The sequence below is a fragment of the Macaca fascicularis genome, chromosome 17 (genome assembly GCF_037993035.2).
Source record: "Macaca fascicularis isolate 582-1 chromosome 17, T2T-MFA8v1.1".
Taxonomy (NCBI): domain Eukaryota; kingdom Metazoa; phylum Chordata; class Mammalia; order Primates; family Cercopithecidae; genus Macaca; species Macaca fascicularis.
Window position 1 is genome coordinate 103,805,685 of NC_088391.1, and position 21,500 is coordinate 103,827,184.

At 58.5% G+C, this 21,500-nt stretch overlaps 1 protein-coding gene across 4 annotated transcripts in view; it reads right to left on the reverse strand.

Annotated features, from left to right (window-relative positions):
- Positions 1-4,089: 4,089 nt before the first annotated feature.
- ADPRHL1 (ADP-ribosylhydrolase like 1) overlaps positions 4,090-21,500 on the reverse strand; it is a 43,233-nt gene continuing 25,822 nt past the window's right edge. For 2 of the 4 annotated variants that reach the window (XM_005586310.5, XM_045377556.3), the window contains one exon: positions 4,090-9,543. In XM_005586310.5, the coding sequence (XP_005586367.4) occupies positions 4,932-9,543 (4,612 nt within the window). In that variant the 3' untranslated portion in view covers positions 4,090-4,931. Of the gene's footprint in view, positions 9,544-12,600; positions 12,738-21,500 lie in introns of those variants that run through there. The other 2 variants (XM_074021494.1, XM_015439570.4) reach the window with 2 other exon arrangements.

Below are 21,500 nucleotides of genomic sequence, written 5' to 3' on the forward strand. Positions count from 1 at the left end.
CCACCCGCTGTTAAACCCTCATGAAAAGTCACTGACAAAGTTCTCCTGCACACAGAGTTGCGGAGTTGCTGGAGAGAGGAGGGTGTCTCACAGACCTGCTGGGCCCGTTGCACCCATACTCCCTCCCTCCCTTCTGTCCAGTCTCCCTCCACGTCCGGGAGGACACTCCAACCCTTTGGCCCCACCCTGGCCCAAGTGCACTGGCCGAAGTCCAGTTCCCCAGGTCTTGCTCCGGGGCGAGGCCGGCACAGTCTTGACTGGACGGAGGGAGGGTCTGGGGAGCGCATGGCCTTGTTTCTCTAAGCACACCCTAAGGGGTTCCTCTCCCACTTGGGGCCCTGCTCCAGACCCTCTCTCCTGCCTGGGTCACTGCCCCAGGCTGGCCACATTCACCCAATGGGGGTCTGCCCCTCGCCCCAGGCCTGAGTCCTACCTCATTTATGCAGCTGCTTCAATAATGCAAGGAAGAGATTTGTAATGGGAAAGGTATTTTATTTCTTTTTGAAATTATTTCCAGCTGAATGATGTTAGTAAAAATACAGAGAGAATACAACAAATGACATTTAGTAATTTTTTCTGACTAACCCATTTTAGCATTGTTTATATACAAAGAAGAATATGAACAAGAAAAAATTTAATAAATAGCTATAACCTAATACATAACCGAAAGAACATAACTCCAACAGCAGAGATACCCTGATAACGGAATAAGGAAGTGGTGCTGAGCTTGTAAAATCCTAGACAATGACCCTCCCTGAGCGAGTGTCCTGAGCATGACCACATTCTCGTAGCCATCTCAGGACCTTCCTGCCGCTGGAGTGCACCGCCACCTGCCCAGCTGCTGTCACTTGCACCCACAGACGTGTGGCTCACAGCAAGCCTGTCAACAACCAGAGGAACCGTAAAAAACTGCAGGGAGGAGGCAGTCAACGAATCGCTCAAATACACAAAATTAACCATGTTAACTAAGAAGCTAAAATAAATATCCTGTTTTCTTTCTTTTCTTTCTTTTTTTTTTTTTTTTAAGACGGAGTCTGGCTCTGTTGCCCAGGCTGGAGTGAGTGGCGCTACCTCGGCTCACTGCAAGCTCCGCCTCCCAGGTTCACGCCATTCTCCTGCCTCAGCCTCCTGAGTAGCTGGGACTAGAGGCACCTGCCACCAGGCCCAGCTAATTTTTTGTATTTTTAGCAGAGATGGGGTCTCACTGTGTTAGCCAGGATGGTCTCCATCTCCTGACCTTGTGATCTGCCCGCCTCGGCCTCCCAAAGTGCTGGGATTACAGGCGTGAGCCACTGCACCTGGCCTCTTTCTTTCTTTGGGTTTTATTTAAAATGCCCGTGGGGGTGGTTAGTGCACCGTTCTTCTGCTGTAGTTATTTCACCCTGGGAGGGTGTGGGCCTTAGCCATGCGGAAATGATGGTCATCTCTGCAGTGTGAATACTTCCACACCCTATCTTCTAACCTGCCCTGTCTCAGCTTAGTATGAACGTACAGACCACTCTCAACTCCCCATGAAGTCACTGGTCTTTTTTTCCTGCACACAGAGTAACTGTGGTGTTTTCGAGCTGAGGGCAGTGTCATGCTGGGCTGTATCTGGCACACGGAGAGGACGGGCCTGCCGAGCAGGTGGCCTCCTGGCCGCTCACAGACTGTGCCCGCCAGACTGAGAGAGGGGTTCAGGCACGACGCTTCCAGAGCTGTCATCTGGAGGAGATTCTCATCATTTTTTCCACCACTTAAAATAAAACCACTCAATGCCTTCTCCGGTGCACTCTCTGGTCTATTTAAAAATAGCAACACAAGTCCCACCGCTTCTTATTTCTAAAGGGAACAGCCAGTGAACATATTTTTACCTCCCGTGTCTGTCATCACATTCTTGCCACTCATTGCCTCAAATCCCAAATAGGTAAAGAGGGAGGGCCGCGCCGCTGTGCCTGGAGTGGCAGGGGCAGCCGCACAGACCTGGGGGCCCCTGACCTCCCCCAGCTCCAGGGAGGACGCCCCAGGCATGAGCGGAGGCCACCAGCAGGACAAAGAGGCTGCTCTGTCAGCCTCTGCTGGACCCCTGAGTTCCTCTCTCATGGGCCTCTCTGGTTGGGTGGCTCCGAGAGGCCAACTCCAGCCCCAGCCGCAGGCTCCCAGGACTGCAGGGGCAGGGACTCCGGAGGTCTGTGTGCTCCGTGAGAGAGAGGACCCTGTCCTCCTGGCAGGGGTCCAGCGGCACCATAGCAAGACCTCTGCCCCCATCCGTACCCCCGGACCACCCTGTGTGCAGCTGGGCCGCCCCAGGCCCCACACACGCGAGGTGCACCCAGCACTCAGGAGCCTCCACACACAGCAGCTCACACTGAGAACCCACACACCAAGCAGAAACCCTCGGCTGGGCCAGGAGCACAGCCCCCGATCTATAGAGAAGGCCCCGGGTGCCCTCTGAGGGGAGCTGTGGGGAGCGGCCCCCCAGAGCTGAGCACAGCCCCCCGATTTACAGAGAAGGCCCCGGGGGCCCTCTGAGGGGAGCTGTGGGGAGCGGCCCCCCAGAGCTGAGCACAGCCCCCCGATTTACAGAGAAGGCCCCGGGGGCCCTCTGAGGGGAGCTGTGGGGAGTGGCCCCCCAGAGCTGAGCACAGCCCCCCGATTTACAGAGAAGGCCCCGGGGGCCCTCTGAGGGGAGCTGTGGGGAGTGGCCCCCCAGAGCTGAGCACAGCCCCCGATCTATAGAGAAGGCCCCGGGTGCCCTCTGAGGGGAGCTGTGGGGAGCGGCCCCCCAGAGCTGAGCACAGCCCCCCGATTTACAGAGAAGGCCCCGGGGGCCCTCTGAGGGGAGCTGTGGGGAGCGGACCCCCAGAGCTGAGCAGAGCCCCCGATTTATAGAGAAGGCCCCGGGGGCCCTCTGAGGGGAGCTGTGGGGAGCGGCCCCCCAGAGCTGAGCACAGTCCGACCTTCCTTCCAGACACCAGCACTGGCATGTCCTAGCAGGTGAGGGTGGGTCAAACCTGCTGGATCTTAAGTTAATTGTTAGACGGGAAGGAAACCTGTGCTCTCCCTGGAGCACGACGTCCTGCCGCCTGCGTGGCCCCCGGAGCCAAAGCCACTGGCACAATGGGGCCCTTTTTTCTGCCGGAGTGGACCTTCCCTGGTAGGAGAGACCCCAGCCTCGCCGTGGGTAGGACGTGCTTGCTAAATGCCCTCTCAAAGCCAACACTGGAAAACACCTTCCTCTATTTAGAGTCAGAAAACAGAGGTGCTCACAGCAGGCACCACAGCCCCTGTGCGAACGTGTAGGGCTGTTTCAGGAAACTGCTCAGTAGCAAAGGCAGAAAACGCCAAGACACCTTCAAAAAGCAGGAATTAACTTTCCACAGGGAGGGCACCACCAAAAACGAGGGTGCGGGGCCCCGTAGGACGACAGGCTGCATCGGTTCACGCTGAAAATCCAGCTGCTCCAGGGCCCCTCAGGCAGCCGGGTGGCCTCACGGGTCAGGGTTTCAGAGGCCAGCGAGTGGCCTGGGACGATAGATTGCGACACGGAGGTGCATGACCCCGTCATGGGGAAGAAAGTGCTTTAAAATAGATGCATGGAGGAAGAGCCTAAAAAGTAGTCTGGAGTAGCAACAAGAACCATCTCGAGGCAATGTGACAAAGGGCCGCTTTGATTTCCGTCTTGTGCTTCTAGACAGCATTCAAATATTCCAGCCTGAAACGCGTTATCTCAGCACCTGAACAAGGCTGGAGTCGTGGCCACCTCTGGCCAGGGCAGGAAACACTTCTATGCTGTTTGGGAGGACGGAGGACGGACAGCGATGCTCTCAGGTCACCGGCACCAGCGGAGCCACCCGCAGGACCGCAGGGAAGGGAACTCAGCACCCGGTTTCCAGACGAAGCTTCCTTGGGATCCCGGCTTCCCAGGGCTCCGCACTGTCCCTTTCTCAGAACTTAACGTGAGCATTTCCTGAGGCCTCTTCCTCCAGATGAGCTGGCTCTGGCCTGGCCTCCCAGCGTCCCCACACCCTCTGGTGACCACCACATGGCCCAGCAGCCACACAGCACCTGGCACCGCCTGGGCGTCTGAGGCTGGAGGAAGCTCTGCCCTTTCTTTTTTTTTTTTTTTTGAGATGGAGTCTCGCTCTGTCCCCAGGCTGGAGTGCAGTGGCGCGATCTCGGCTCACTTCAAGCTCTGCCTCCCGGGTTCACACCATTGTCCTGCCTCAGCCTCCCGAGTAGCTGGGACCACAGGCGCCCACCACCATGCCTGGCTAATTTTTTGTACTTTTAGTAGAGACAGGGTTTCACCATGTTGGCCAGGATGGTCTCCATCTCCAGACCTCCCGATCCACCCGCCTCAGCCTCCCAAAGTGCAGGGATTACAGGCATGAGCCACTGCGCCCGGCCTGAAACTCTGCCCTTTCTTTCGAGTCCTGCGAGGTGGGGCCGTGTGTGTCACTTTGGGCCCATGGAGGGTGGGTGTCACACGGCCACGTCAGAGCAGGGCATGGCGGGGCATGGACAGGGAGTGGTGGGAGGAGGCCCTGTGAGAGCTGGGGAGGCGTCCCAAAGCACCAGTGTCCTGCAGGTCGAGGAGGCGCACACACCGTGCCACTGCGGGAGGTGTGAGCTCCACGCTGCAGGGTATGTGAGACAGGGGTGAGCTGGCGCCCTTGGGTGAAGACACAAAGAATCCCGAGGGCCTGGTGAGGCCACAGGCCCGCACCTCCCACCCCCATGGCCTCGTGGCTCTGTGGGGTGACAGGGACCCGACCCTCATGTAGCTCAGTCCTCCCAAGGTCAGCTTGTGAAGAAGGGAGAGAGAATTATGGAAACAGGCGTCTCCGTAGGGGATTCTCCAAGACGCATTTGGAGGCAGGAAAATGCCTGAAGGCCCTTGATGGGCAGATGTCACAGTGCTGGGCGAGCCACGGTGTGGACTCGGGGCCTCACTTTGGGAGCTCAGACGTGTCGCTGGCCCTGACGCTCATTGGTCTGAAGGACAAATCGAAGGCCCTCTGGTCACTGAAGCTCTGGGCTTTGTACTTGGCCAGGCGCGTGGACCTCCTGTGACGCTCAGGCTCCGATGCCTTCATCGTGTCCTGCGGGACCCTCTTAGCCCCAGGGTGGTCTGGGGGCCCCTTCTGGGCCGGGGCCTGGGGAGTCCAGCAGCCCCCAGCCTCGGGCGTGGGCTCAGCTGGGCTCTTTCCCAGCCTCAGGGGAGAGGTGGCAACGCTCGTGCCCCTGAGGGGGCGGCTTCCTGGGGGTGGATGCCGGGTGCTGGGCTCCCCTAGGCCGCTGCCCCCCGACTGTCCACCATCCCTGGGGGCTGGGCTTCCAGACGCCCCACTCCTGCCAGCAGCATCTACTCCCTCAGCTGTGCCACTGATGGGCTGCTCCCAGGCCCGAGACGCCATCCCACATATCAAGGCCTGTTCCCAACCCTGTTCCCGAGCCTGCCCCTGAGCCCGTTTCTGGGCCTGCCCCTGAGTCTCTGTCTGGGTCTCCTCCCGGCCCTGTTCCCGTGCCCGTTCCTGAGCCCCTTTCTGGGCCTGTTCCTGAGCCCGCCTCTGGGCCTCTATCTGGGCCTGCCCCTGAGCCTGTTCCCGAGCCCGTTCCTGAGCCCCTTTCTGGGCCTGCCCCTGAGCCTCTATCTGGGTCTGCCCATGAGCCTGTTCCTGGGCCCATGCCTGAGCCCCTTTCTGGGTCTGCTGCTGAGCCCGTTTCTGGGCCTCTATCTGGGTCTGCCACTGGGCCTGTCCCTGAGCCTGTTCCTGAACCTGTTTCTGGGCCTGTCCCTGAACGTGTCCCTGAGCCCATTTCTGCGTCTGTCCCTGAACCTGTCCCTGAGCCTGTTCCTGGGCCCGTGCCTGAGCCCCTTTCTGGGCCTGCCCCTGAGCCTGTTCCTGAACCTGTTTCTGGGCCTGTCCCTGAGCCCATTTCTGGGCCTGTTTCTGGGCCTGTCCCTGAACCTGTCCCTGGGTCCCACCCTGAGCCTGTTCCTGTGCCTGTCCCTGGGCCTCTGTCTGGGTCTGCCACTGGGCCTGTTCCTGAGCGTGTCCCTGAACCTGTCCCTGGGCCAGTTTCTGAACCTGTTTCTGGGCCTGTCCCTGGGCCTGCCCCTGAGCCCATTTCTGGGCCTGTCCCTGGGCCGCCAGGCTTCCCAGCCCCTTGGAGTCCCCTGGAGGCACAGCTGGGTTCTTGGCAGCCCTGGTGCCCTCCCCCTGCGCTGTGCTCCTCTCCTGCTCCTCCCAGGGTCCCTGCAGATGCTGCTCACCTTGGTCACTGCGCTGGCAGGCACCCCCAACCCCAATGGCCGTCCCTTTGTCCCCGGCCAGATCCTGTGCCCACCGTGTCTGAGGCTCTTTTGCTTGGTTCAGCATAACCTTCGGGCCCGACGGCACCACCCTCTTCCCTGCACCCCTGGGCTGGGGGGTCTCCTCCTGCGCCTGGTCACTCTGTTGCCTCCCCAGGTCCGCCTGTGTCAGGGGACGCCCCTGGGATTCACCTGCTTGGGTCCTAGGGTTGGGGACACTGGCCCAGAGCTTGGCCTGTGTGTCACCAGCAGCAGGGGGCAGGTGTGCCTGTAGATGGGGAGGGTCCCGCTGGTGGGTGCCACCTGCCCACCCCATGTCCACCTGCATGGGAGGCATCGCGGGAAGCAGATGGTCAGGCTCTGCCCCACCGGGAGACATGACACCCTCCCTGCCCTTTGCCTGTGGGTTCTCAGGAGGCGACGGTGGGAGGCCAGGGCCATAGCTCGGGGACTCTGCCACACTCTTTGCCTGTGGTCTAGGATGATCAGAAGCAGGAATTCCAGACTTTGTGCTGAAACCCAAAAGGTTTCCTTCCACAGCCACATCCTTTCTGCCTCCTACGGCTGCCGTATGTCTGCTGGCTGCCGACGTGTTTGAAGTGTGTAATCGGGGTGCCTCTGGGTGCCGGGCGAGGGCGACAGCATCCTCTGGGTGCCGGGCGAGGGCCACAGCGTCCTCTGGGTGCCGGGCGAGGGCCGCAGCGTCCTCTGGGTGCCGGGCGAGGGCTGCACCTCTCAGGAGGCTCCTCCCTGCTGCTCCACTCTGGGGCTCCGAGGATCCCCCGGGGGCCAGGAGGCCGTGGCTGTGGGGGTCTTGAGGGAGAGCCTCTCCTCTGGGATGGCTTTTGGACAAGGCTCTGCTTCCCTCCTGGCCCAGCGTCTCTGGCTCTCCCACTCTGCGGTCTCCAGGGCTCTGGGTGCTGCCTGGCCCTGGTGCAGGCGTGGCACGGCTCACAATGCTCCCTGCAGCTGCCATCGCCCCACAGGCTTTCACACCTGGTTTGGGTCGTTCATTTAATGAGGACAGTGGGTTCTCGTGAAATTCATGGCTGGTGATTTCCTCGGCAGCCTTCAGGGGCTGAGCGGACTCTGTTAGCAGTGGCCTTCTGCATTCCTCCAGCGCGTCGGGCACAGTCGTGCCCATCGGGGTGACACCCTCAGGCCCCATATGCCCCTTGGATGGTGCCGCCAGCGACGCGGGGGCACCTGTTGGATTTCTCCCGGTCGGGGACAGGACTTGCTGGCTGCTGGAGGCATGGCTGGTGTTTCCCCTCAGAAGGTTTTGTGAGGCTGCAGGATAACTCGTTGCGGAGCCCTTGTTCTGCGTTGATATTTCATTAGATTCTGGCAACGGATGCTTCTCCTCTCTGAGCTCAGAGGTCCTCTCTCCTGAAATATCGTCAGGATTCCTGGGACCGTGTGAATTCTCAAAGCTGCCTTTGTTTTCCTTCTCTGTCTGGAGTCTCTGTGTCGGAACTCTCTCTGGGACACTGTGGTCGGCACCTGCAGTCCTTCTTGCTGCTGCCGGATCCCAGGCTGCCCCTGGCCCTTGCGGCGAAGAGACACCGAGTCCCACCTGGGTCCCTGAAAGCTTGCTCAGTTCCACTGGGGCTTGGTGACCCTTTCTGTTCTCAGTCACGGTGGGAAATTCTGTGTGTGCATTTTCAACCACATTCCCTCCTCCAAAAATACGAGAACGTTTGTTTTCACAACTTGCCGTATTTTGCAGCATGGGGGGAGGGGCTGGCATTTCGTGGACAACCGGGATTTGGACAGTTATCCGTGGGGGCTCCGTGGCAGGCTGTGTTCTCCGAGCAGCCTGGACCGATGGAGTGTTCAGTGGTGGGATGTGGCCCGGCACCTTCTGTTCTGGGAAATACTTCTGGGTGGCAAAGAGCGGGTCTCTCCCTGGGTCTGGGAAGCCTGCTCCTTCCCGTTCGTCCTCTGAACTGCAAACAGTCATGGTGATTTCAGGGCCCTCCCCTGCACTCTCACCCGGGGGCCCAGGAGACCACGTGAGTCTGGCTCCCCTCACCTCCTGGACGCCTCCTGCAGTGCTCTCTGCCGTGGGGTCTGCCGTCCCGTCACCTGCGGCTGATCTGGTGCCCCACAGGCTGGCCGATCCCAGTGGGGACGATGCAGGCACAAGGCCAGGGAGGACTTCACCTGTGCAGGGAGCACAAGAGGGGGCCATCGAGGGGAAAGCCTGGCCGTCCCTCCGAGCCATCACCTGGGGTGTCACGGGCTTCGAGGGCCTTGGCTGTCTTTGGGGCTCCCCCTCCAGGGGGCCCTTTCCTGCTGCTTTATTGCCACTGGGTTCCGTCTCCCTGGCACTGGGGAGCACGCTGGCTTCTCCTCTGGGCAGACGCCTCGCCTCCGAGTGGCTGATTTTGGTGCAGTGGGACAGCCAGCTCCTGGGGCCGCACACGATGGTGGCGATGCTGAGGGCCGGCAGGGGCTCGGCCGTGCAGGCCAGAAAGCGGGCGAGCGGTGTCTTGACGCAGGTGCTGGCCATGGTGGCCGTGTGCAGCACGCACACCTCCGGCCGGTGCATCTTCTTCCTCTGCAGGTTCCTCTTCCTCCGCTCCCGCGTGTGCACCCTCAGCGCCCCGGCCTCTGAGCACAGGCAGCTGTTCTGCTCGAACTTCTCCCGCAGCTTGGACAGCACCGAGCTCTTGCCCGTGATCTTCGGCAAGAGGCCCCTGGCGACTTTGGGCCGCTCCGCGGCGGGCTTCTCGCGCGCTTCTTTCTCCTTCGCCTCCTTCTCCTCGGCGGCCAAGAATATCTTCAGGATGTTCTTCACGGTGCTCTTCCCGGCCGGGTGGCCCCAGCGGGGCTTCTCGCTGGGGCAGGGCTTCGGGGCCGGCTCCTTGGTCTTCTCCAGGAGCTTGTTGATGGTGGCACCCACGAGGCCCCCACCGGGCCCCTGCTTGTCCTTGGAGATCAGCCGGCCCACCTCCCGGGTCTTCTTGAGGTAGCGCTCCCGGCCAGTGCCCAGGAACTTGGCCTGCAGGAGCTGGAAGCGCGTGGGCCTCTGGGTGGCCTCCTGGGTCTGGGTCTGGTGGCTGGGCCTGCTCTCCCCAGCCTCTGTCCCCGAGGGCCGGTCTGCGCGGCCCGTGACGTACAGCAGCAAGCTGCTGAGGATGGAGTGGGCGGCCGGGTCACAGGCCAGCTTGCCCATCTTCTTCTTCAGGGCTTGGGCGTCCACAGACATGATGTCACTGCAGGCCTTTCTGCTCTTCCGACTGTAGAAAAAAAGGAATCGTCACTTATTTCGTCATCATGTTTTTTGCAAGGTGATTCTAGAACATTGATTATGGGGCAATCCCATGTTCTCAGGGGCCCCGAAAGCGTGGTAGGGAGAGACAGAGATTAGGAGCCAGGAGCTGTGGCTTCTGGGCTGTCCCTGCTGTTAATTCGGGGGTGTCAGGGATGTCAAAGCTTTTCTGGGTCACTGTTTCCTGTTAAATGGCAGGAACTTCTGAGCCACGCTCCTCCTGAGGGCACTGAGGAGTTGACGTTGAACGGTTTTGTGAAAACATTTGGAAAACCACTTTGCATATGCAACATATTAAAAAAATTTAACAAACATATTTTGCTTGTACAGTAGGTGAAACAGCGAGTATAAAGAAGTGTCTGTTCTCTGTGTGGCCTGTGTATGTCTCTACTGTTAAGTACGAAAGATGAAACTAACAGCATAAATTCTGCCACGGTCCAGGGACTTGGATCCCTACAGCAGAGATTCTGAAGATTTGGTAAATCGCTCAGGTCTGGGGTGGGTGGAGAGAGGAGAAAGAATTTCCTCACAAGCTCCTGGGCGGGAACCAGCACTGCAGTGGGCAGTGGCCCCCCAGGAGTGGGGGAGAAGGGGCTGCAGAGAGGAAGGAAAGAGGGGCCTGCAGAGAGGAGGGGAGGAGGGGCCTGCAGAGAGGAGGGGAGGAGGGGGCTGCAGAGAGGAGGGGAGGAGGGGGCTGCAGAGAGGAGGGGGCATTGCAGAGAGGAGGGGAGGAGGGGGCTGCAGAGAGGAGGGGAGGAGGGGGCTGCAGAGAGGAGGGGAGGAGGGGGCTGCAGTTAGGAGGGGAGGGGGCATTGCAGAGAGGAGGGGAGGAGGGGGCTGCAGAGAGGAGGGAGGAGGGCTGGCATCACTTGGCTGGGTCTCTGGAGCCCCTTTCAAAATGGCTCAGAGGAGCCCCTGAGGCTGGGGGCCGCCCGTTCCCAGTGAGATGTTTTTCTGCGGGTCCACCAGGGACTCCTTCCTACCAGCCCAGCTTTCAAGGAGACGGGACCAAGTGGGTCCAGCTTGGAGAGACAGGGTCTTTGTGATTTGATGGTGTTTTCTGAGCCTGGGTCCAGGGTAAGTTCTGCTCCTGAGCAGCTGTGACCCCAGGAGCAAAGTTGGAAGGTCTCCCCATCTGTGGCAGGGGGTGGAGCCGCCTCTGACCTCCACAGATGGTAATTCTGTGTAGACGCACCCAGAATCTTAGCTGTCACACCTGTTAGTCATTCATTCTAAGGAAATCATCAGGGACGAGGAACAGAGACTCAAGAATTACAGGAAAAGCCGCCTTCACGGTGCCGTTTATAATGTTGAAAAATCTAGAGCATCCTCCATGTCAAACTCCAGGCGGCCGCACAACGGCACGTCCACGTTCGTGGGAGAAGAGTCGGCGGCCAGACGCGGCTGGTGACGTGGCGCCAAGTGGAAAGCTCACTCTAACCCGATTGTTTTCAAGAAGCTGAGGCCGGGCGCGGTGGCTCACGCCTGTAATCCCAGCACTTTGGGAGGCAGAGGTGGGTGGATCATGAGGTCAGGAGATCGAGACCATCCTGGCTAACACAGTGAAACCCCATCTCTACTAAAAATACAAAAAATTAGCCGGGCGAGGTGGAGGGCGCCTGTAGTCCCAGCTACTCGGGAGGCTGAGGCAGGAGAATGGCGTAAACCCGGGAGGCGGAGCTTGCAGTGAGCTGAGATAGCGCCACTCACTCCAGCCTGGGCGACAGAGCGAGACTCCGTCTCAAAAAAAAAAAAAAAAAAAAAAAAGAAAGAAAGAAACTGAACAGGCTGAAAACAGACTGGAAGGAAATGTGTGAACATACTTCTCTTTTTGGGTTTGTCTGTGTTTTTCTTTTTTTTTTTTTTTTTTTTTTTTTTGAGACGGAGTCTCGCTCTGTCACCCAGGCTGGAGTGCAGTGGCGCGATCTCGGCTCACTGCAAGCTCCGCCTCCCGGGTTCACGCCATTCTCCTGCCTCAGCCTCCCGAGTAGCTGGGACTACAGGCGCCCACAACCGCGCCCGGCTAATTTTTTGTATTTTTAGTAGAGACGGGGTTTCACCGTGGTCTCGATCTCCTGACCTTGTGATCCGCCCGCCTCGGCCTCCCAAAGTGCTGGGATTACAGGTGTGAGCCACCGCGTCCGGCCTGTCTGTGTTTTTCAAAGGAGAGAGCTCTGTTTTTGAAGCCATGGACAGATTTCCTTGTTAAAAGCTGCTGCCAAGCAGCCCTGATGGGGGAGGTGACAGCAGCTGACCACATGACCGCGTGGCTGTGATGCCGTGGGCATGCGATGACCCAGGGCCAGGACAGACCCCACACAGAGGAGTGGCCGGGCCACAGATGGAACACAGGACTCTGCTTCCTCCACCTCCCCAGACGCCTCCCTTGCCCGGTTCAGTGAGTTCACGCGGAGAGAGTGTGCTGTTCTCCCCCAAACCCCGGTGGGCATCAGTGGATCAAGAGGCCTTGCTGAGATCCGGATTTCGGGGCCACACCACCACCGCCTGTGATCCACGGTCTGGGGTGGGGCCTGGGAATCTGCATTTTAACGAGTCCCTGGTGATTCTGAGGCTGGTCCGGGGACCTCACTCGGAACCACTGAGGCAGACGGCGCTCCTTCCAAACCAGGCGAGGATGAGACACTTACACGAAAACTAAACTCGGAACCTGCCGCAAGGCCACAGTGTGCTGCGAGCTGGGACGACTGTAAAAATAAACTAATCCAAGGAGCAGCTGTGCGTCCTGCTGCCAGGCACGCCCTTGTTCTGAGTCATCGGAGCCCACCCAGGAAGGAGCCGCTGTGTCCCCGTGGCTGGTAAAGTGATCCAGGGCAGCCCCAGAACTGCCCCAGCCAGTGGCCGCCCACACCCCGCCGAAGCCAGGGTGGACAGGCACTCTCAGCTGCGCCGTGGGGACGGGGAGGACAGAGGAGCAGGCCGACCTCGGGGTTGGGGGACCAGCCTGGGGGCATCGTGCTCCCTCTGAAGGCTGCACCCCCCGCCATCACAGGGTCAGCGGCCCTACCTGCCTTCCGCCGGGCGTCTCCGGGCACGTCCCCTCTGCTGTGACTGGGCTGCCCGTGGAGGGCTGCGCTCCCTTCGCCCGAGGAGGCTGAACTTCTCAGGCCGTTGCCCACAGAGCCTGTCACACGTTTTGTCCCCGCTGGCTGGGCGTCTCAGTCGTCTTAATGACTTTGCAGGTGAGTCATTTGGATGACTGACCCAGCCATGCTGACTGCCTGCGGTGGGGACATTCTGATCATCTGAATAAAGGCCGCCTGGCTCAGCCACGAGTGACGTCCGTCTGCCCCTTCCCTCATCCCTCACTGACGGCTTCTGAGCCCCACTGTCCAAATAGAAAGATGAAAAACGGAGCTGGAATTAAACCAGCTCATCCTCCTGCCTTGACGGGAGGCGAGTTTGGAAGCAGAGAGTAATGGAGCTCCACGCTGACTTCTAAATTCCCATTGCCCTAACCTCAGGTGGTGGGCGGCTTGGGGAGGGGACCACTCCCCACACTCGGAGGCCCTGTCGAGGCCGAGCGCCTGTCCCGGGTGGTGTGGCCGTGTCAGTGGGACCCTCGTAGGTTGGACTTGCCTCACACCCTCCGTAAGAGTCACAGTGACTCAAAATCCAGTTTAGCTCCACAGCACATCTGAATCTGTGACCGCTTATGAGGTCAGGGTGTCACCAGGACCTGGCCGGCAAGCAGAGGTGGGCACAGAACACAGACTCGGCCGCCCCGTCCACCTCTTCAGCTGTCACAGTGGCATTCACCCCGCAGTGTGATCGTCTGAAACACGTTTTCACTCGCAGAGATCAGGATGCTCCTCTGGGTTTATCGGCTGAGGATTAGGGGTTCGGCCAGAGCTAGAAAGTCCTCTTTGGGGTGAGTCCCACCTCGCTGAGGTGGCCTCAGCCATGGACCTGTGGCTGTTGGAGGCGTCCGCAGTTCAGGACGACACCCTTGGGCAGGAGCGAGAGGAGATTCCACAGCCCCCTTCACAGAGCCTTTGTGTTTTGCAATCATCATTAACCAAGTTCCTCCCTGGGCCTGGCCTGGCCACTCCCCTGCTCCCTGCTGTCCTGCCGTCCCCCTGGGCTGCCCCTTCTCATTACGAGGTCCTGCGCCCACCGCCCACTGTTGTGCTCAACCTCGCTGGTCCCCGCCCCTCGCGGGAGCCTCCGAGGTGCTGCTGTCTTTGGGTTCCTTGAACCTGCGGGTGGTTCCTTCTTCCGGGGTCTGCACGAGCAGCCCCCCAGCTCAGCATGTTCTGCGCTCTGGGCTTCACTGGCCGGGGGATTCCAGGAGTCCATGGCCCACGGCTGCTGCTGCTGGCACGTCCCGGGTGACTACTGTCACAGCACTACAATTTTCTAAGATCCGAGTGCACTTTTAAATGAGTCACCTCTGTTTTTGCCCAGCTCCCGACTAGAGCAGAGCCCCTCCGTGGGCAGGACCTGTGTTGGTTCTGATCTCTACTTTCCCGAGCCTACAGCAGCGCTGGGCACAGCTGGGCGGGCTGGCAGCAGACCCGTGGGTGGCGAACAGCGTTCCACAGAGAATCGGTTCACCCACCGCCGGCAGCGCCCGCGGAGGCTCGGTTCACTCACTACGCAACCCCCTTTCCCTCCTCGCCACCCCCTTTCCTGCCACCTCCAGCCTCCACCCCACTTGCCCACCCCATGCACAACCTCGCTGTGCCCTTCAGCCTGGAACAGCCTCGCTGCCTCCCTGACGAGCTCCTGCTCATCCTTCACAACCCGGCTCAGATGCCCCCACCTCAGGGAGCCTTTCCCAGAGGCCCAGCTCTGGGAGCCCCACGGTGACCCGCACAGACCTCGGTGTCCCCGCAAAGGGGAACAGCACGGACGCCAGGAGCGCCCCCAAGTCATGAACTGAGAGGGGGGCCCAAGACTTTCGGCGACTCCCCCACAAGGCTCTGCGCGTCTCCTGCGAAGGTGGCCCCGCCCTCTCCCACGTGCTGCTGAGTGAACCCGTCCTCACGTGCCAGAGCCAGCGCTGCCCCTTGGGCCGTCCGCCCCGCCCCTCAAAGCCTCCCGCAAAGGCCGCTGGTCAGAGCTGCGCTGTCTGAGTCTGGGCTGCCCTGTGTGACCGCTGCCCACCCAGCAGTGCGGGGCGAGACCAGGCCTCCCTTGGAGTCCCCCCAGCACTTGGACGAGCTGCAGAGCCACAGGGAATGGAATGCCTTCCTCCCGGGGCCAGTATAAACAGCAGGGCGCCCGGCTTTCCTAATTTAGTTGTCGGTGGCTCTGGCCAGCCAGAGAGGTCGTTTGAAAATACAGTGAGACTAGAGTCCATCACAGCGCAGGAGACACACCCGGGCCCACCCTGACACGGACAGCAGCACCCTACGGCAGGTTCTTTGCTGGGGCTCTGGACAGCGAGGCCTGGAGGTCACTGTTCTGCCTGGTCAGTGGCTGTGCTGGGCTCACCTGAGCCTGGCCCTGCTCGGAGAGCCCTTGGGCCGTGGGAACACCCTCGGCCGTGGTGTCCTCCTCTGAGAGAAGGGCAGGGCCGGTTTCAGGCGGCAGCTGGGCCTACGACTGTGCGGCTGTTCCAGGAGCCTGCTCAGAACACAGATCAGCCTGAGCCATGTCACACACATCCCCGCACCAGCCCCCACATGCTTCTGACCGACATTTGGATGCCCTCAGCCAACAGTGCTTACAAAACACGTCCTGGGCCTCCATCCACACCAGAGGCCTGCACTGCCATTTCCTGCCCCTCTGCGGATGAGCCTGGGGCCACTCACCCCTCCTCCCCTTGGCAGCTTGGCCCCCACCCTCCCTGCCCTCTGTGGCTCAGCACCGGTCTCCCTGCCCTCTGCCCCCAGCCTCCCTGCCCTCTGCCCCCAGCCTCCCTGCCCTCTGCCCCCAGCCTCCCTGCCCTCTGCTCCCCAGCCTCCCTGCCCTCTGTTCCCCAGCCTCCCTGCCCTCTGCTCCCCAGCCTCCCTGCCCTCTGCTCCCCAGCCTCCCTGCCGTCTGTGGCTCGCCCCCGGTCTCCCCGCCCCCGGTCTCCCTGCCCTCTGTGGCTCGCCCCCGGTCTCCCTGCCCTCTGCCCCCAGCCTCCCTGCCCTCTGCCCCCAGCCTCCCTGCCCTCTGCCCCCAGCCTCCCTGCCCTCTGCTCCCCAGCCTCCCTGCCCTCTGTTCCCCAGCCTCCCTGCCCTCTGCTCCCCAGCCTCCCTGCCCTCTGCTCCCCAGCCTCCCTGCCCTCTGCGGCTCAGCACCGGTCTCCCTGCCCTCTGCCCCCAGCCTCCCTGCCCTCTGCCCCCAGCCTCCCTGCCGTCTGTGGCTCGCCCCCGGTCTCCCCGCCCCCGGTCTCCCTGCCCTCTGTGGCTCGCCCCCGGTCTCCCTGCCCTCTGTGGCTCGCCCCCGGTCTCCCTGCCCTCTGCGGCTCAGCCCCCGGCTTCCCTCCCCTTTGGGGTTCTCCCTGGCCAGCCTGGAGGAACGAGACACCTTTCTGGAGACGTGGACCTGCCAGTGTCCAGGCCAGGCAGGGTGACAGACGCCTGCCTGAGATGTGGTCCCCAAGCAGAGTGTGGACCTGGGGAGGGTTTAACCAAAGGCCTTGAATAAGTGGCCTCCGTGGCCCAACTGCTCTGCTGATGACAGGCGACATTCTGCCCAGAGACCAGCCAGGCGTGGGCTCTGTGGCCGGCTCTAGGCCACCAGGCAGGGTCCACTGAATTAGTGTTATAAAAAGAGAAGGGCCGGGCACGGTGGCTCACGCCTGTAATCCCAGCACTTTGGGAGGCTGAGGTGGGCAGATCACGAGGTCAGGAGTTTGAGGCCAGCCTGGCCAACATGGTGAAACCCTGTCCCTGCTAAAAACACAAAACTTAGCTGGACGCAGTGGTGGGTGCCTGTAGTCCCAGCTACTCGGGAGGCTAAGGCAGGAGAATCGCTTGAACCCTGGAAGCAGAGGTTGCAGTGAGCCGAGAAACTCCATCTCAAAAAAAAAAAAAAAAAAAAAAGGCCGGGCGCGGTGGCGGGCACCTGTAGTCCCAGCTACTTGGGAGGTTGAGGCAGGAGAATGGCGTAAACCCGGGAGGTGGAGCTTGCAGTGAGCTAAGATCCGGCCACTGCACTCCAGTCTGGGCGACAGAGCGAGACTCCGTCTCAAAAAAAAAAAAAAAAAAAAAGAGAGAGAAGCAAGCTCGCCTCCTTAGTAGCTTTTTTTTTTTTAAGATTGGTTTTAAACAACACTGATCCCTTTAAGTTGAGGCTCCTAACATTTTACAAATAAATCTAAACTTGATCTTAGCCTAAAGGCTGAGAAGAGATTACTAAAGAATCTAATATTAGACTTACGAAAAAGAAAAGCTAACCCCAAAGGATGAGTACTTTCTAAAAATCCTGGAAGGCTGGGGGCCCGGCCAGGATCCTGCGGGGTGGGGAGAGCGGCCCTCAGGCGGGATGGAGCTGATCTGGCCACGCCCCTCCCCAGCAGCTTCTGTGCATTATTGCAGCGGTCACTGTCCATCTAGGAAAGCCGAGAACAAGTGTTTGCTGACTGCTCCCTGTTGATTTTTGGTAACTAGGTGGGGAATAGTTCAGACTGTGCTAATGAACCAGTCGGAGAACTGAGTATCTGTATTTCCTGGAAATAAATCTGGCTAACGATGGGTGTGGCCTTTTGGGCCGGGATACCCTAAGGCCTTGACCTGAACATGTTTTGTGACCTACATAAGACCTTATATGTGAGTGACTTAGCTGGGACCTACAAAGGGGCGTCTGGTCAACCGGCAGTGACCAGCGAAGGGGTGTCTAGTTGGCTGTGACTGATAACGGGGTCACTGTCCATCCCAGGCTGACTGAGGCCATAAGCACTGGACGCTCTTTCAGGCCTGAGACATGAGTAAGTCAGCAGAGGGTTCCAGGGACGCTTGCTCGCTGCCTAATGACAGCAACTGCCTCGGGCCCCTCAGTACCTGTGGGACGTGCAGGTCCTCGGGTTAGTGAGCTTCTGTCACGAATTTGTGCTACAAATATATAGATTATAAAGGAAACCGATGAAACAGCAGGCAAAATTTCTAACACATGATAAGAACTACAATGTAGTATATTATATTGCAACAGAATGCCGTTATGTTGGATGATAGCATTACCGAAGGTTAAATTCCAATTTTGAATAAACAGTGGTTACGGAAGAGCCTGCTCTTTTCTGAGGAAATTCGTCGGAAATATTTACGGTGAGAGGATACAGGGTCGGCAGATCACTCTCAAATGGTTCAGAAACAATTGTGTGTGCGAGCTCGTATGTGCGAGTGTGTGCGCATGCTCACGTGGGTGCAGTGAGAGACAAGAGAAAACAGTAACAGCTGCTGATGCTGGGCGAAGGGGTATGGGAGTTGTTGGGGCTAGTTTTGTTTGAAACAAACTTAAAAATGAACCGTTAAGATAGGAGAGGGAGACAGCACAGCTGTGTCATGACAGGTGTCATTCAAGGACCCTGACAGCACAGACGGTCCCGGGAGAGGTGAGGCTTTGCGGAACCCCGGGGTGCACGAGCATCCCGCTGGCAGGGCCCTGGGGACTGTGTGCTCTCCGGCTTTCTGGTGGGTGGGACAAGACAAGGCTGTCCCCCGGATCTGCAGGCTGGTCATGGTCCCCACCGGCACCACCAGGGCCCCAGGTCGTGCAGCCTGTCCTGCCCGAGGGAGAGCCAGAGTTGGGGGTCCTGGGCGATCACCCTTCTCGGGGCACAAGGAGGGTGGGGAAGGCATCGTGCCCACAGGGCTGCACGATGGTTCAGACCCTGGGGACCACCCCGGTGGCCATCAGACAGAACGTTCGCGATGTGCATGGTGCCAGACACAGAGTGTCCCCCATCAGGCACGGTCCCCGCCTTTGTCTGTCTGCCCCAGATCATACACAGTCCCTGCCTTTGTCTGTCTAAGCCCTTGTTTGCTGACCAGCAGCCGGTCGGGGTGCAGCACACAAATCCCGAGACGGTCTCAGGCTGTTCTTTGAGACCTTGTGTGAATGCTTTTCCCGCAGCGGGCTGAGTGAGCTGATAACTTATTTCTGTGTGTTAACTGGAAATGCGTCTGCACACCAGGGATTGTAATCAGGGGAGCTGCAGTGCCTGCACTCCGACTCCAAAGTTATTTCCAACCTAAAGCAACCTTTGGAATGAACTTCAGTGATGGAGTTTTTTAAGCGCAGAAGTTTGGATTGAACACCAGTCCGGGTATTACCAATTTTATCAGCTGATGTTCTGTTAATTTTTATACCCACAGCCAAAACAGGTGGCACTGGCCTCTGGCAGCCGGGCCTGAGGTTATGCAATCGCCAGGCTTTGCTGCGGGCTGTGGTGGTGGTGAGGTCTCCCCGGATTAGGGGAAGGGAGAAAGCTTGAGCGTGGTTTTCAGATGCATCGGGTTTAAAAGCTGCTCTGTGCTCACAAAATGCAGCTCTGGGAGAGATACTCAGACCTCCTGAATCTTAGTTTCCTTGTCTACAAAATGGGGGTAGTTAAAAGGGCCCTGAGGCCGGGCGCAGTGGCTCAAGCCTGTAATCCCAGCACTTTGGGAGGCCGAGGTGGGTGGATCACGAGGTCAGGATATCGAGACTATCCTGGCTAACATGGTGAAACCCCGTCTCTACTAAAAATACAAAAAACTAGCTGGGCGAGGTGGCGGGCGCCTGTAGTCCCAGCTACTCGGGAGGCTGAGGCAGGAGAATGGCGCAAACCCGGGAGGTGGAGCTTGCAGTGAGCCGAGATCAGGCCACTGCACTCCAGCCTGGGAGACACAGCGAGACTCCGTCTCCAAAAAAAAAAAAAAAAAAAAAAAAAAAAGGGCCCTGCTTCTAGGGGAGCATGGAATAGATAGAAATAACATTTGTTAGGGAGCCCGCGGTTCTAGGCCTGATGGGGCTGGGCTTTGCCACTTCCTGGGCTGGGCGCACCGAGCGGCTGCCCCGCCCACTCAAGTCATGGAGCCTCCCTGGATCCGCTCCCTCCAATGTGGGAAAGGAAGGACAAGGACAGCTCTGCCATGGCTTTCAGATATGAAAACACTGGAGACAATAATTTTAAATATAAATGCAAAATCTCTTAATCAAAGAGTTTGGGAAAACGGATTCATGTAAATCAGCCTGAAGTCTAAACCACATGTGTGTTACTGACGTGCTCATATTCCCACACGGCACATGTTCCTAGCGTGTGATTTCTGTGTGGCGTGTTTGTGAGGATGCCCATGTCCTGTCTCAGCCATGATTGGGACTCTCCATCCCAAGTCCTGGCTTCAGATCTCACATTCGTGGGCCTGAGAGAGAGGTGTCTGCCGATAGCTTCAGGCTGAGAACGGGCATATTCTGGGCCTCACCTGCCTCTGAAGCATCCTTGTCTGCCATCTGGGAGTGAGAGGTGCTCATCCTCCCACCTGCCCCTTCCTGGTGCCTGATGTATCACAAGAGATGTGGATCTACAGGGATGTGCAACGCTGACGCTCCCAGAGAACTCCTGGGGAGCCACACCTTGCTGGGCCTAGGGGATTGTGAAATGTGCCCTCTTTTCCTTCCTTCCCTCCTTCCTTCCTTCCTTCCTTCCCTTGCCCTTCCCCTTTCTCCCTCCCTCCCTCCCTTCCTTCCTTTTTTCCTTCCTTCCTCCCTCCCTCCTTTCCTTTCTGCCTTCCTGCCTTTTCTCCTTCCTTCCCTCCCTCCCTCCTTCCTTCCTTCTTCCCTCTCTCCCTCCCTTTCTTTTTTCTTTTTTTTTTTTAGGGTCTAACTGTGTTACCCGGGCTGGAGTGCAATGACATGATCTCGACTCACTGCAACCTCAACCTCTCAGGCTCTGGCAATCCTCCCACCTCAGTCTCCCAAGGAGCTGGGACTACAGGCGTCAACACCATGTCCAGCTAATTTTTGTATTATTATTATTATTTTTTGTAGAGACAGGGTTTTGCCATGTTGCCCAGGCTTGTCTCAAACTTCTGAGCTAGAGTGATCCTCCCGCCTCGGCCTCCCAAAGTGCTGGGATTATAGGCCTGGGTCACTACACTTGGCCACACCTTATTTCATAAGAATGTCTTGGAGAAACAAAAATGAAAACTCCATCATTTAAACTATGGACACCATAAAATATAGGATGCACCACAATTTCAGAAAAATGAAAGACAAAAATGCATCCTAGAATGAAATACGGCACCACTGCGCTGTAGGGACAGACTAATGCCTTTTCAGAAGAGCGGGGGAGCAGCACTGGAGGTCGCCATAAGAGCAGGTGTTTGCAAACGCCACTCACGCGACGGAACCCACTGAGAGCCACACCCACGGGGTATTTGAATTATGGCACAGGAGTACCATGGAATACCAGGCAGCAGTTAAAAAGGTGGAGATTGGTCTGTGTATGGTAATACAGAAAAATATTTTAAAACCTAGTTTAATGAAAACAGCCAAAAGCAAACCATGGCATATACGATGCTTCCTGTTTGGGGAAAGAATCGTGTGTGTGGCACAGCACGCAAACGCAGGGGTGTCTCACGTACAGGTGCACAGCCAGGGTGTGTGTGTGGAGGAGGCTCCTGGGAGGACACTTGGGCCACCGTGGCCTTGTTATCTGGGTGGCTGGAAGCTGCTTTCCCCACACGCTGCTGTGAACGCATTTGGATTCCCGAAGCTGTGCACACGTCACTTTTATAACAACAATGAAACCCGCCGGTGCCGTTTTAAACAGCAGAGTTGGCTCGGTGTCCCCTCAGTGCCCCCTCAGTGCTCCCTCAGTGCCCCCTCAGTGTCTCCCTCAGTGTCCCCTTAGTGCTTTCTGTGGCTTTTTCTTTTCAACTTTTGGGTCTCTCTGTAACAGGAAAGTGAAGCAAGGCACTGCCGGCTTTTGTTTACGATGCTTGTGGGTTTTGTGTTTGTGTGTCTAATCTAGAATCGGTTTCTAAATAGACT